The sequence below is a fragment of the Zingiber officinale genome, chromosome 1A (assembly GCF_018446385.1).
Source record: "Zingiber officinale cultivar Zhangliang chromosome 1A, Zo_v1.1, whole genome shotgun sequence".
NCBI lineage: Eukaryota > Viridiplantae > Streptophyta > Magnoliopsida > Zingiberales > Zingiberaceae > Zingiber > Zingiber officinale.
In genome coordinates, this window is record NC_055987.1 from 186,909,700 (window position 1) to 186,923,616 (window position 13,917).

A 13,917-nucleotide genomic window follows, 5' to 3' on the forward strand; every position below is an offset into this window, starting at 1 on the left:
CTTAAATGAAAATAAAATAAGTATAAATGATAGGAGTTTATAGTAATAATAATTTTATGATATATATATATATATATATATATATATATATATATATATTATGAATGATTATCTAAAATACTAAATTAATAGATGGTCCATTTAAATACTTTATGATTTATTTGAATTACAGATGAAAATTTGTATAAGACAAAATGGATGCTTCTAAAATTAATTAATCGGATGCATAATACCAACTTAAAAAAAATCTTTCCAACGATTAAACTTATAATATATAATTAAATATTAAAATAAAGAAAAGAAGGAGATTTTAGTAAATAAACAATGCCAGGTATTACGAACACCCGGTACTTTTCTCCGCCCCTTCCCCATCTCGATCTAGGGCACGCCACCGCTCACATCCGTTCACCGCCACCGCCGTCGCCGGTGGTTTTTCCTTGAACCTTAACATCAGTCTGATCCATTCAATACCTTCTCTCTATATCTTACGCTTGCATCTTTAGCAACTTGCTCTCCCACGGCTATTGTTGGCGCTGCCCGGGGCATAATCTACCGCCAGAGCCGGCCGCCGGAGATATAAAAGTAGGGTAACCTAGGCACCTGTCGTTGAGCTGTGACTGGATGCCGTGCACGCGGTTAAATCATGCAAATCGTTGATACTGTACTAAGAAGAGTATTGCTGTGGAAGCAGCCTCGCTGCGTCCAGATTTAGTGGGACGCATTCCTGTGTATAGATAGCCTCTTCGTTATCTGTCGTTCAAGAATCCTCTGTAATAGTTCAGTAACTGTTGTATTAGTTTCTCTTTTTTGGTTTGGTTCTCTTAAAAATTTGACTTTGAACTGGAATTTGGTTGGTAGATGGCTGGAGTCGCTTGGTTCTAATGCCGTGCGCCTAGGAGATAGGAGCAAGGGAATGATTGAGAATCATTTGAAGCCTTTGTTTGGGACATAGCCTGGTGAGTTGTTCATTTTCCTTTTCTTTGATGTTTCCCTCTAAAAATTGTTAGCAGAAGGAACTGAAAAGCCAATGAGACATTGTACAATTAAAATGAGAGGATAAATGAGTTACCTCCATATGCAAGAGTATTCTCATTCCACTTGTTATGAAGGAAAATTGTAGAACGATTGCAAAGACAAGGCTAACCTTCTCTAACTTTTAGTAATCATTATGCTGTTCTAAACGTGAAGCTTTGAAATATTTTTTCATATTAAAAACATTGCTAATTTAAATTATTAATCTCGAGGAAGCTGATAAAAAATTTAAACAAACATGATGCCAAATTAGAAATAGTTCTTCCTGTATAAATAAGACCATAATTTTAATCTCTAGAAGTGTTAAAAGCTCTATGCAGTTAAAATGAGGGAACTTTCATGATACGATTGATTAGTAGCTAATCTGTGATATTTAATGCTGCTCTTTATGCATATGTAATTCTTTGAAAATTTTGAACTGCTATTGTAACATTGAAACAACTATAAACCATACATGGATTGGTAGCTTTGATGTTCTTGCTAGATTTTTTATCAGGAAACTACTATTAGATAATTGTTCTAGGAAGAGTTTTGTAAATCATGCTTACATGTTATGTATGCAATATTATCTATCTGAACAATTTCATGGTCCATGGTGGTCTATAGAACTGAAGTATTTTATATATTGGTAAGATTTGATTCAGTAATTGCTTCCAAGAGTTTAAGCTATTAGAATATTCCCTTTACATGCATATGGATATGCAATTTGACTTGCCCATGTTTAACTTGCAGTTTGATTTAAATTTATTAATATTGGTAAGATCAAATAGAATCGGTGTACTATATTAATATACATAGTATATGAACACAGATAGGCTGGCATTGGCTACCTAATAACTACTAGGGTAGTTATGGAACATTCCACTCTGTCTATCGTACTACTGTTCTTAAACAGCTACATATTGTTAAGGAAAAAAGAACATTCCAGATCTGCTTCTACAGAAAGCCAGATCACTCAACCAGAGTAATCCTAGGATGAATATATGGTAGAGTTTGCATATGGTTCACTGATAGGTAGAAAAAAACTGTGTGATGGGGGTTAATCACTACTAATTGTAGTCCTTTCATTTTCTTAGAATTTGTAAGTTTAAACTTGGATTTTAAATTCTAGAATTTATTCCATAATATTTTTCGCTAGAAAATTGTCTTCTAGCTACATTTGGAGTATGGTTTGCAATAAAGTACTTCAAGATTGATCCCAATCGAATATATAGGGATATCAAAGAGCACAACATATCCTTTAAGTTGTTTGTTCATTTGTTTTTGTTCCTTTTGCTGAAAGTTAATTGGGTGTTTAGCTTTGGGTTATATACATTTGTGGAAATGATCATAATTTTTATGGGAGAAGAACCATAAGTTGATGTGAGGATGACCAAATAAAGTAGATAGGAAAGATATGAATGCTTCTAAGTAGATGCAATGATGAAGCTTGGATTCATATCACTAGATTTGTTTGGCTCTAGGCTACTGTTAGTGCTTCATCTCAGCTTCTTATCTTCCTATGGTATCTCTACAGCTTGTGTATTGAGTATCTTTGGGTTGCCCTTACAGATTTTAGACTCAGGTGTTTTGAACATATCTCTGCTAGGTGCTAACATATATTCTTTCTCTAATCTCACATCACCAACATGACCTACAAATATTATGATAGGCAATGAGTGTCACTCATTGGTTTAAGGCATTGGAGATATTTTCACTTCCCTTTGTTATATTTTTCTTTGATTTATATCCTCAAGTTTCCATTGGACCTATTGCCCATTAGTCAACTTATTAGATCATTGAATTATTCTATTACCATTGACACTGTTTCTATATAGGATTCAATGACTGTTATACTATTGACAATGGGCATGAGTCTTCCTTTGTTTTAGTTACTCCCCAATCTATCTACTCTTTCAAACCCTTAAATGTGAATCTTGTCACTTAGGTAAACTTACTTGATCCCTTTCCTTAGCAGTGTTTATAAGCATATATTTGCACCCTTTGCTTCAGTTCATTTGAATGTGTTGGGCCCAAGTTGAATTAGCTCTATCTTTGGTGTCGGATGTCCTGTCAATTTTATTGATGGCTATTCTCGAATGTCTTAGTGTTTTCTAATGAAAGATGATTCTGAATTCTTTCCTATTTTTTTCTCCTACACAGAAATCGAAAACCAATTTGGCATCTTCATCAAGTGTCCTAGGACAACGTTAGAGAATATTTGTCTTGTTCTTTTTAGTCATTTTTATTAAGTCATAGTATTGCTTATCAGTCTTCTTGTCCTCATGCACCCTAGTAGAATGGTGTAGCAAAAAGAAATAATTGACATCTTGTTAAGACGGCCTATATTTACACATCCCTTTTCTTTATGGGGTGGTTATTTTCATTGCATGTTATTTCATCAAACACACGCCATCCTCTATTCTTTAAAGGTGAATTTCTTTCACTATTTTCTTCTCATAGGATATTATATATTCTCTTCTACCATGAGTCTTTAGAGCACTTTAAACTGCTAGTATCCCCTAGCTGGGAATGGCGTGTAAGCTAAAGAAATCGTTTGTACGATTCAAGGAAAGCCTTAATTGTAAAATTTAGCTTAGCTCTTCTATAGTATGGCGTGTCTAGGAGCACTACAGATTACTTTGCGTTCTATTTCATTTTATAGTATGGAAGACTCATTCTGCTTATTGCCTGATTTTGTCATTACTAGTGATGACTTCATTACCTCTATAAAAACTTCCAGACTAAAGACTTAGGTAATTTTAAATGCTTCATTGGTATAAAGGCTACTTGTATAGAAGAAGATATATATATCTAACAAATATGTAGTGAATATGCTTGAGGAGGTAGACATTCCAGGACTAAACTATCTAAGCCTGTAAATACTCCTATGGATCCTAGTGTCAGATCCATCCAGGATAGGAGAGTCAATAGCTGATCCAGAGTAGTACAAAAGGTTGGTTTGAAGACTAAATTATCTTTGCAACACTTATTATTTGTGAGTAGTAGGGAGTACCTAGAATAAAAACTACAATATAGAGCCATGAACACAGCAAGGTGCTAACTCATTTAAGCATATGATAGCAGAGATAGGATATGCCCTTGTTAGATCAAAAAAACTTTAGTGTGATAATTAATCTATGAAGCATATAGCCTCAAATCTCATTTTCCATGCCGAGACTAAGTATGTAGAGTTTGATTGCCACTTCATCAGTGAGAAAGCTCAATTTAATGAGATCATTAACAATGAGTTAATAGATTTGTTGACCAAATTGTTAGGAGGGGATAGAGTCAAATATATTTGTAATAATGTATATTTGAACTAGTTTGAGGGGGAGTACTATGTGCAAAGGACCCATCAGTAAATATGTAATGTGTAAAGGATCAACTTTTAATTTCTTTTTATTCTTCAGAATACATCTATAACTGAAGGGGAGTCCTGACGCAACGGTAAAGTTGCTACCATGTGACCTAGAGGTCACGAGTTCGAGTCGCTAAAATAACCTCTTGCAAAGCAGGGTACAACTGCGTACAATAGACCCTTCTACGCGATCCCGCATTGGCTAGAGTTTCGTACACCGGGCTGCCCTTTTTTTCATAATACATATATAAATATAGAGGGTGCTACCTAGGGATTCCATAAGCAATAATTCCCCTAATCACAACAATCAATGTTCTAAAAATCGGCCATTGCGGCCGCATAGGCGCTAGGCGCCAACCAGCCGCTCCGAAAACATGCTAGTTGGCCAACCTAGGTGGCCTTGACGCCTAGGCGGGATTAGGCGGCCCTAGTTGCCGATTAATCGGTCAAATCATCTAGGTACTACGAAAATAGTGCAAGGGTTTCATGATTTTTTTTAGTTTGGACTTTTAAATTTAAAGCCCAATTAAAAAAATTAAAATGTGATTTTTTTTTTGTGTGTTGGGCTTAAGTTTTATAAGCTCTAAACTTTAGTCCAACAAGAAAATCGAGTTGTTAGCTTGCCCTAACGGCTAGCACCAAACTTTATCTTCATCGTACTGAATAATTAGAGCGGGAGAAATTAGAGCGAATGAAGAAGCCCACATTTCTGAAAAATTAGAGAGTTAAAAGGCTGGAGGAATCGATTTGAAGAAAAATTGGTTGTCTGATTTTTCTTAGCGACTTGGAAGCAATTGAATTGAAGGTTGGCCAGAGCCTCATCCTTTGGGAACGCCATTTCATCAAACAACCCGAAGAAGCTCTAAAGCGAGGATGATTTGCATCCGAAGAAGAAGAAGAGGATCACAATGATGATATTGAGTTTGTGTCCGATGAAAAACGAGTTGTTGAAAATTATGGAGAAGTAGAATAAATTTGTGATATGTTATTAGTTGTGTAATTTTGAACTCATTTTAAATTTGATGTTATTGTGTTGGAGTTATAAAATGTGATTTGTTAATACCGTGGAATCCACCTAGCGGCGTCTAGTCTCCACCTAAGCGGCCTAGGTGCTAGGCGCTAGTCTGGAGCTCGACTAGCGCCTAGCGAATTTTAGAACCTTGACAACAATAGTGTGCTTATTTTTAGCTATGCCAATATCTTTCTTATTTCTTTTCTTTACTTGTTGATAAATGATGCTTATGATTTAGGTCATCATTTTGTTTTACTGAAGGAAAATAAATTCTTGCTTTTCATCACATAGAAGTTATTGACTAATAAGTGATAGATTCAGTGTAACAAGTGTTGGGTGTTTCTATGCACATTTTAAATTTTTGTTTTGAAAACAAGCAACGGAAGCGTAATAATTTCCTAAATTATTATAATACACGTATCACACACATACAGGATACACACATGCACAGACATAGCCGCAGAACAAAATTTTATAATGAAATTATACTGACGTGTAGAGGAAACGATATCAACTAGCAAACTTAACCAACTTTGCCTCTATCAATATCCATGCCGAAATATCTTCGAGACGGCTTTGTAAGCCATGAATTTTCGTCTCCGATTTGGTACTAGCCAAACGAAGAGATGGCACAATCTGAGAGAAAAAACCTCGCTCGACTTTGTGGTCGACGGCGAGGGCAACCTGACAGCACAAAGCGAAGGGAATGAGCAGCCAGAGAGGCTGTTGTTCGGCGGCAAAAGGTTGTTGTCCAACGGCCTTTTGTTGTTGCGGCATCCTTAGAGGTCGCTGCCGACAGCAGGATTTCTGTCTAGTGGCTACGAAGCCAGCGGCTGAGAGGAAGGGCTAGTGGCAAGCAAAAACAACAAGTTTTGCTTGTTGTCCAACGCCCCTTATGCCGACTGCTGGATGGCCGGCGGCAAGGGGCAAGCGGCTAGGAGGGAGGCCGATAGTATATGCCTGGACTCCGGTGGCAACAGATGCCCAGGCTCCGGTGGCAGTAGACTGTGCTAGCTGGGATGGGAGGCAGCTGTTCAAAGAGGCAGAGTATTTTGCGGCAAGAGAGGGAGAGAAATCCTAATCACTATTAGGTTTTTACTGTTGGATTTTTCGGGCCGCGAAAACCCCGAAATCCCCAAAGCCAACGGATCCGTGTAAAGAAAAATTTCTAAAACTACGAATACAAGTTTCACACTCCAGATCTACAGTAGATAAGAGTTGTCAACGTAGATAACTCTCTAGTGATATCCACATGAACAAGAAGTGTTCTCTAACACTCAAGGATGGAGAAGAGAGCACCACAAGTGCTAGCACTTCTTGGGCTCTCGGGTAGGATTTGAAAGGAAGAAAAAGAGAGGATGCAAAAAGAATCTCATACACTCATATAAGGATCCATGATACTTTCTCATGGTGGGTCATTCAGTATACATTCTCTAATATATACCCATGTGTCAACTTGATATCTCTATATCCATGACTTGTGAGATCAAGTCATCGAGTTGACTTACATGCTAGTCTTATTGCATTAACATTGTCCCTGAATATTAATACTCGACTAGGAATGATTTAGAGTAGTGTTCCCTATATCATCTCACTATCGATTCAACCAATCGATTGATATAGGTAAGAACCTTCTACTCAAGGACATTATTATACTTAGTTTATTTGGCACCAATACAAGTAAGTATAATAACCAAACAAATGCCTTTATTAATATAAGAATATGATACAATAAGTCCATAATACAATCATCAAATGATTGGCTCTAGGGCTCTAGCTAACATTTACCCCCATGAATAATTAATTGATTTCTTCTCTTCATGGAGAAGTATATATATACCTCTTCACAATGACTTTGGGAGCAAGTCATCTCCCAAATCCAAAACCAATAGCAACCCAATCCGCTATCATTGAGCTTGGTTTAAAACCAAATCAACTTGGTTCAAAACTAAACCACTCTTGGTTCCAAACTAAACCACTTTTGGTTCATTATTTAACCAAACCAATTTTGTTTCATAACTAAACCAAAAGGGATCCAACCTTGCCTACAAGAGGTATGCCCCACCATCGCCATTCCGACAAATATCTTTCATATTTGTGCCTTATTTGGTCCTACCAGATTTAGTCTCTCTTAATCTGAGAATTCAATTCTCAAATTTATTTTAAATCTTTCGGATATATTTATAGTGCATGTGACCCAATAGGTCCTCAGTTTATGTTGGTCGTCCATAATTAACCATTAATTATGGATCAATCATGAGTGACACTTAGTACTACATCATGATCTTCATTTAACTGAAAAATCATAGTTGATCCCATAATGATTCTGAACCCTTTAACAGCTACGGTTATTAGTGCGTCTTGATCCTTTCACTCATCTTATACCAACTTAGTTTAGGATATGGTCTATGTGTCAGACCCCCCCCTCCCCGACTACATTACACCTAGTCCAAGCAGTAGTTCCTTGTCTTGCGGATTCAAATTACTCAAACACGCGTTCAAGAAGATCATCCTCTTGACGTGTAGTGCTTTAACCAAAGACTTCCGAATAATAATCCTGACAAGAGACTATAGGGTATATGTCTCTTTATAAAAGGAGTGATGAATCCTTCGTGGGCTATTCAAATACCTTCGGGCATATCGACTTATATCCAATCATCCCAGACTTACACCTCCTAGGAGTTGTTTGCTAAAATACAAAAGTATGTCTCCATGACTAAGATGACTTGAATACTTTAAGTCTAAGGAAACTTAACTCGAGCTGTACTGAGATCTTTATTGACATGTAGAGAATCACATGAAGTCTCATAGAAGGTCACTTCCAATGAACTAGTTACCCTTACCAACATCCATATATTAACTCTCAACATCCTAATGTTTCTAGCCAGTGAGGACCGACTGCTTGGTTAAACCAAGCAGCATAACATATGTTAGTCTTACCGAATTGATGATGTCCAATTTCATCAATTCATCAACTAGGGAATATGTCAATACATATATAATTATACACGGAGAGATACCTACTAATTGTGATCCAATCACAATTTCTTTTATGCTTATGGACTTCATTAATTGAGTTTAGGATCCATATCATATACATATAAAATGCACATTCAAATAAGGAGTTTTATACACGTCTCAAATATAGCATAAACAAAATAGGGATAATTCCATTTTGGCACTAGGAATTTCAAAAACAAAACTCAATTTGACCTTGAATTTTAAATGTTTCAATTTGATAATCACATATGCATCAATCTGGCTCCTAGAGGCCTAAGTGTGTACCAGTGTTGCCCGTCTGGCTCCGAACAGCCAGTTTCCAAGTGCCATCCAAATTTTCTATTGGAATAGTCAGCTGTCTCACTTGAGCCACAAGGTGAAAAATTTTTGCAGACTGATCGTCCTTCATTGGCCAAGGGAGACTTGGCACACCAAAATGCGCCCCACCTCACATGATTATGGAAGGCTAAGTGCATCAAATCTCCAACCATATATCATAACTATCTTCTCTAACAAATCCAGAACCACCACAAATAAGGTAGATCTTCCCTATTGCTATTTTCAGTATCACATAATCTATGCTGGTTGAGCAAACAGGAAAGTGAATAATGTGCATCACTTCCTACATCGCGGGTAGTATGAGAGACAAATGAAATGCTTTGTTGAATGAAGTTAGAGATTGTCACCAGTTTTGGACTGTTGGGCAAAATCAATACACATTTTATAACTTGTGTCAAATATACTTAGAACAACATGGCCAAAATCAAGTCTTTCTTAAACTTCAAGGCAAGATTAGAATTTGCCTGAGAAAGTAAAACACACTGATAATCTTGATACTATAACTGTTGAATTTATGCAGTTGTATACACATTCATGGAAAGCAGAAGTGAAGGAGACGAATTGATAGAGGATTATGTTGAATGTCTGATGTCCCTGGATGCTGCTGCCCGCCCCTGTGATGATGATAATTCATCCCTTGCAGCTCATTCTGAAGATCCCTCAAATATTCCTGTTGGAATCATTATTCAACCAGATAAAGATTTGGCTTCTGTTACTACAGAGGATAGTAAAGAACCCATATTAGGTATGGAGTTTGAATCTGATGAGGCTGCAAAGTCATTCTACAATGACTATGCTCGCCGATTAGGTTTCCCTTTCCGAGTGGGCAGGTCCCGACGTTCTAAGGGTGTTGAGGAGGTCCTTATTATGAAGAGATTTGTGTGTTCTAAAGAAGGCATATACCGGAAGAAACCTTCAAGTGAAGGGATGAGAAAACGTGAGAGAATGTCAATGAGGGAAGGTTGCAAGGCAATGATGGAGGTGGTACGCAACTCTGATCGATGGGTAGTCTCAAAGCTTGAGAAGGCTCACAATCATCACCTTGGAACATGTAGTCGAGTGGGGTATCTTCGTGCAAGAGGTTTTATTGATACATCTGAGAAAACAAGTATAGTTTCATCTGATACTGCGACTCTACTTCGACAAAATGCCTTTGGTGAAGGAGGTGATGCTCAGAGTCTTCTAGATTACTTCAAGAGAATGCAAGCTGAGAATCCAGCATTCTTTTATTCTATCCAAGTTGACAACAATAGCTGTGTGACTAATGCTTTCTGGGTGGACTCCAAAGCTAGAACTGCATACAACTATTTTGGTGATACTGTATCATTTGATACAACATACAAAAAGAATAAGTACATGATGCCCTTTGTTGCATTCTCTGGAATCAACCATCACTTGCAGCCTGTTATCTTAGGATGTGCCTTGCTTATAGATGAGTCTGAATTTGCATTTATTTGGCTATTCGAAACTTGGTTAGCTGCAATGGGTGGCCGCCCTCCTTTGTCATTGGTTACTGATCAGAATAGGGCCATGGCAGCGGCAATTGCAAAGGTATTCCCTAGTACCTGCCATCGATTTTGCAAGTGGCTCATTTTAAGTAGAAGCAAGCAGAAGTTAGCTCATCTGTATTCCACACATACTTCTTTGAGAGGGGAACTGGAAGAATGTGTCATCAAGACTGAAACTGTTGAAACTTTTGAAGCTAGATGGGCATCAATCATAGACAGATACGATCTTCGGAAAAATTCATGGCTTCAGACACTATATAATATCCGACAAAAGTGGATCCCATTGTACTTAAAGGATACATTTTTTGGAGAAATGTCTCCCTTTCAGAAGCTAGAAACTATGAATGATTTCTATAAAAAGTACTTCAATACAAAGATCTCATTAAAAGTATTTCTCACTCAGTTTGAATTGATTATGGCGAGGCGATTTGAAGAAGAAGTGCAAGAAGACTACAATACTCTATGCACTAAGCCAAACCTGAAGACTGCCTCGCCAATAGAGAAACAAGCATCAGCTATCTACACAAGAGCAGTATTCAATAAATTCCAAGAGGAGTTTGTGGAATCTTTAGGTTACAACGTTTACAAAATAAAAGATGGAGTAAATTGCAAATTCACTGTAACAGGTGATGAGGATTCTCTGGAGACATTCATTGTCTCATATAATACTAGCAAAATGGCAGCAGCTTGTAGTTGCAAAAACTTTGAGTTTTCTGGCATTTTATGCCGCCATATTTTGGGGGTGTCCTTGATGATTGATGTTCGAGTTCTGCCTAAAGAGTATTTCTTGCAGCGTTGGACTAGAAATGCAAAAGTTGGCTCCGCAATGTATGAACTCAATGGCGAGCTTCTTAATCCTTCCCAAGAATCCATTACTTCACGATACAATGATCTTTGTCGAGATGCCATTAGATGTGCAGAGAAAGGGGCTATTTCTGCAAAGATGTATAAAGCTGCCAAAGATGTTTTAAAGAAAGCCTACGACAATATGATTGCTTTTGAGAAAAATGCTTCAAGAGGTTCACAGACAGATGGAATCAACATTAATGAAGAAATTACTATAGATGATGCGATCAATGATCAGTCTTTGCAAGATCCTGAAAGAAAGGTATGTAGAGCTTTACCTTTTCAATTTCAGCTTAATTTCAGTTATTCTTAGGCGACGAATTCACATCTAATTTTGAATGTCTTTGCACATACCTAACCAGGAAAGAAATGATCTGTCAACATTTTGTATTTTACTTTGCAACAGGTTATTGCCTGTTGCCCCATAATTTGTGACCTTTGTCAAATAGTAGGTGCTTTAATTCGTTGATTACTAGACAGTTAGTACCTTGCTAATCAAAATCAATTGATTAAATTTGAAGTCAGTGGATCTTCTTGTCTTGACTTTTCATACATTATGGATGGTGTGGCTAAAAAATGAAAAAATAAATAAAGATTCATGGGTTTTAACAGACTTTGTTAAACAATCCATGATCTGGTACTAAAAGAACAAGAATGTTCAGCAATGCCCTTTGTATGGTTAGATTTATACTTCTCATTGACTCACGCATTCAAGGCTCAGTCTTCAATTTTCTTTACATTGTGTGAGAAGTCTAAAGTCTAGGAGGCAGGGATTCCTACTACGGTAGATGAAGAATTGTTTTGAAGTGATTTATGCTCCAAGCAATTGTTATAAAATCCAATAGGTTATTTTAAAACATGAATTGTAATGACCATTTAAAAATTATTTGATATCGTGTTTCTCTAAGACACAAGTGTTGATAAGGTACACTAAATCATCCCTTTGTCCTTCAAGCTTTCGTATATTTTAGGTGCCATTGATAGATTTGGCTCCCTGCCAGATCAACATTGAAATGTATGTGATTGCTGTTGATACACTATTAAGTTTTATCAAATTCTTCAGGTCACAAACTTAATCGGACAGCTACTTGGCCACTGGGGGTCACCATAAAAGGATTTCTTTCTGGTGTATTTGTAATTTTATGCATAGCACTGTTTGATTTATCCATCATCACAGACCCTTGAGCTTTCAGCAGATTGCCAAAGAGGTTCTGATCATGTTCTGGTCTAGTTGGTTTGCCAAAGTTTGTCTTGCGATGTTTGGTACTTTTGAAGGGAAGGTTGGAAACATGGCGATATCCAAGTAAGATATCATTAAAGGCCAGATCATCAAAATGATGTACATATATATTAATTATTTGTTTTCTCCTCCCACTCTCTGCTATTCTAGATTTACATATCAGGACATGATGCAAAGTTAGTTTGTACTAAATGGACTGTGTATGTGTCTGTTGAGAATTCATTTATAAATAGCAAATTTAGCTTATAAAAGATGCCACAGAGGGAATATCCTCTGTGGCAGATGATTATTGCCACGAAACAAAGTAAATATCATCTTAAATGTTGATTGTGATGGTTACTTATAAATACCATCACAATTTCCAAAACCCTAACATCTTATATAATATGATTTTGTAGTAAGCTTGTGTATTTTTATAAGGTTTTAACTTGAAGATTTTAATTATTGTAAGTTTAATAATTTTTTATAATCAAAATAGCTCATCAATCTCAAATTATTTCATAACTTAGTTTGTATTAAATTTACGTGGCCCTTAAAATTTTTGTTTAAAGTTAATATTTTAATTATTTGCTAATTATAACATAGTTTTAAAAATAAAATTTTTAACTGTTGTAAACTTTTAGACATGACTAGTTTATAAATTAGTTTATATTGTGTTGGTTTTTGAGATGCAAGTTGTTTTATTGGAGTTAAAAATTTTGATTATTATGAATTTTATATTCATGCTTCTAATTTAATAGAGTGTGGGTGGAGTGTAATTATCTTCTATTATAATTATTTAATAAATTAATTTATATTAAAATTAATTTTTAAAGTAATTGATTTACAACCATACCCTCTTAAAATAAAAGATGTTAACAAGGAGCATCTGAATATTATAAACAAAATATTAATATTTTTACACATTTAAAATTTTATTTGGATAAAATTCTAATTATAAACTATTTTTTTAAAAAACAATTTATGTTGTATACAAGGATATTTTGGGACGAAATGTATTTTCTTGATAATATCATTATAGGAGGTTTTTTTTTTTTAATTTTTTTATTTTATCCTACGGACTCATGCACTTATTGATTTACCTTCCTTTTAGATCTCAATACCCTGGAGATGGGAGTTATCTTTTCCTGTAATTAGAGGGGTCTTTTTTTTGAAAAAAAAATTCTCAATTATGAAAACTTATTTTTACTAAATTCTCCATCAGTGAAATATAGATATCTCAATCAACGATGGCGATTTGCTTTTAGAAATAAAGCTTCCCATTATTTAATTAATTAATTGAGCATAAACTCAAGAATAATTGGTTTCTCCATTGCTCGATTAATCAATCAATAATGATCATCGCCGCCGAGAGCGTACTGCCGGAGGAGGACGCCGCAGTGTGGCAGCGGCTTGCTCTTGAGGAAGCCGAGTACGTTGGCGTAGCGCACGGGGGTGACGAGGCCACTGCGGCCGGAGATGAGGATTCGCGCTCGGTCCCTCCCTTGGCTGATCTCGTCGCAGTCGTCTTTCAGAATTCAGTTCCTCTGGTCGAGGATCAGATCCTGGACCAAGAAAGACCCTACAAGTATATTGGTGGAGTGAGCTGGACCCTACCTCT

The 13,917-nt window shown here is 36.3% G+C and overlaps 1 protein-coding gene across 2 annotated transcripts; it reads left to right on the forward strand.

Moving 5' to 3' along the window:
• Window positions 1–343: 343 nt before the first annotated feature.
• Window positions 344–12,563, forward strand: LOC122038719 (protein FAR1-RELATED SEQUENCE 5-like). Of its 2 annotated transcripts, none has more exons than XM_042598619.1 (4): window positions 344–776; window positions 859–956; window positions 9,244–11,339; window positions 12,141–12,563. In XM_042598619.1, exons 3-4 carry the CDS (start codon window positions 9,258–9,260, stop codon window positions 12,186–12,188), a joined length of 2,130 nt encoding a protein of 709 aa, XP_042454553.1. In that variant the 5' UTR covers window positions 344–776; window positions 859–956; window positions 9,244–9,257; the 3' UTR covers window positions 12,189–12,563. The 2 variants fall into 2 exon arrangements, with proteins under 2 accessions (XP_042454553.1, XP_042454552.1); XM_042598618.1 differs by having other exon boundaries at window positions 344–770.
• Window positions 12,564–13,917: the final 1,354 nt, after the last annotated feature.

Coding starts and splice junctions, on each gene's coding strand:
- LOC122038719 (XM_042598619.1), top strand. CDS start 9,258: ATGGAAAGCAGAAGTGAAGGAGACGAATTGATAGAGGATTATGTTGAA. Junction 11,340..12,140: donor TGCAAGATCCTGAAAGAAAG/GTATGTAGAGCT, acceptor CAAATTCTTCAG/GTCACAAACTTAATCGGACA.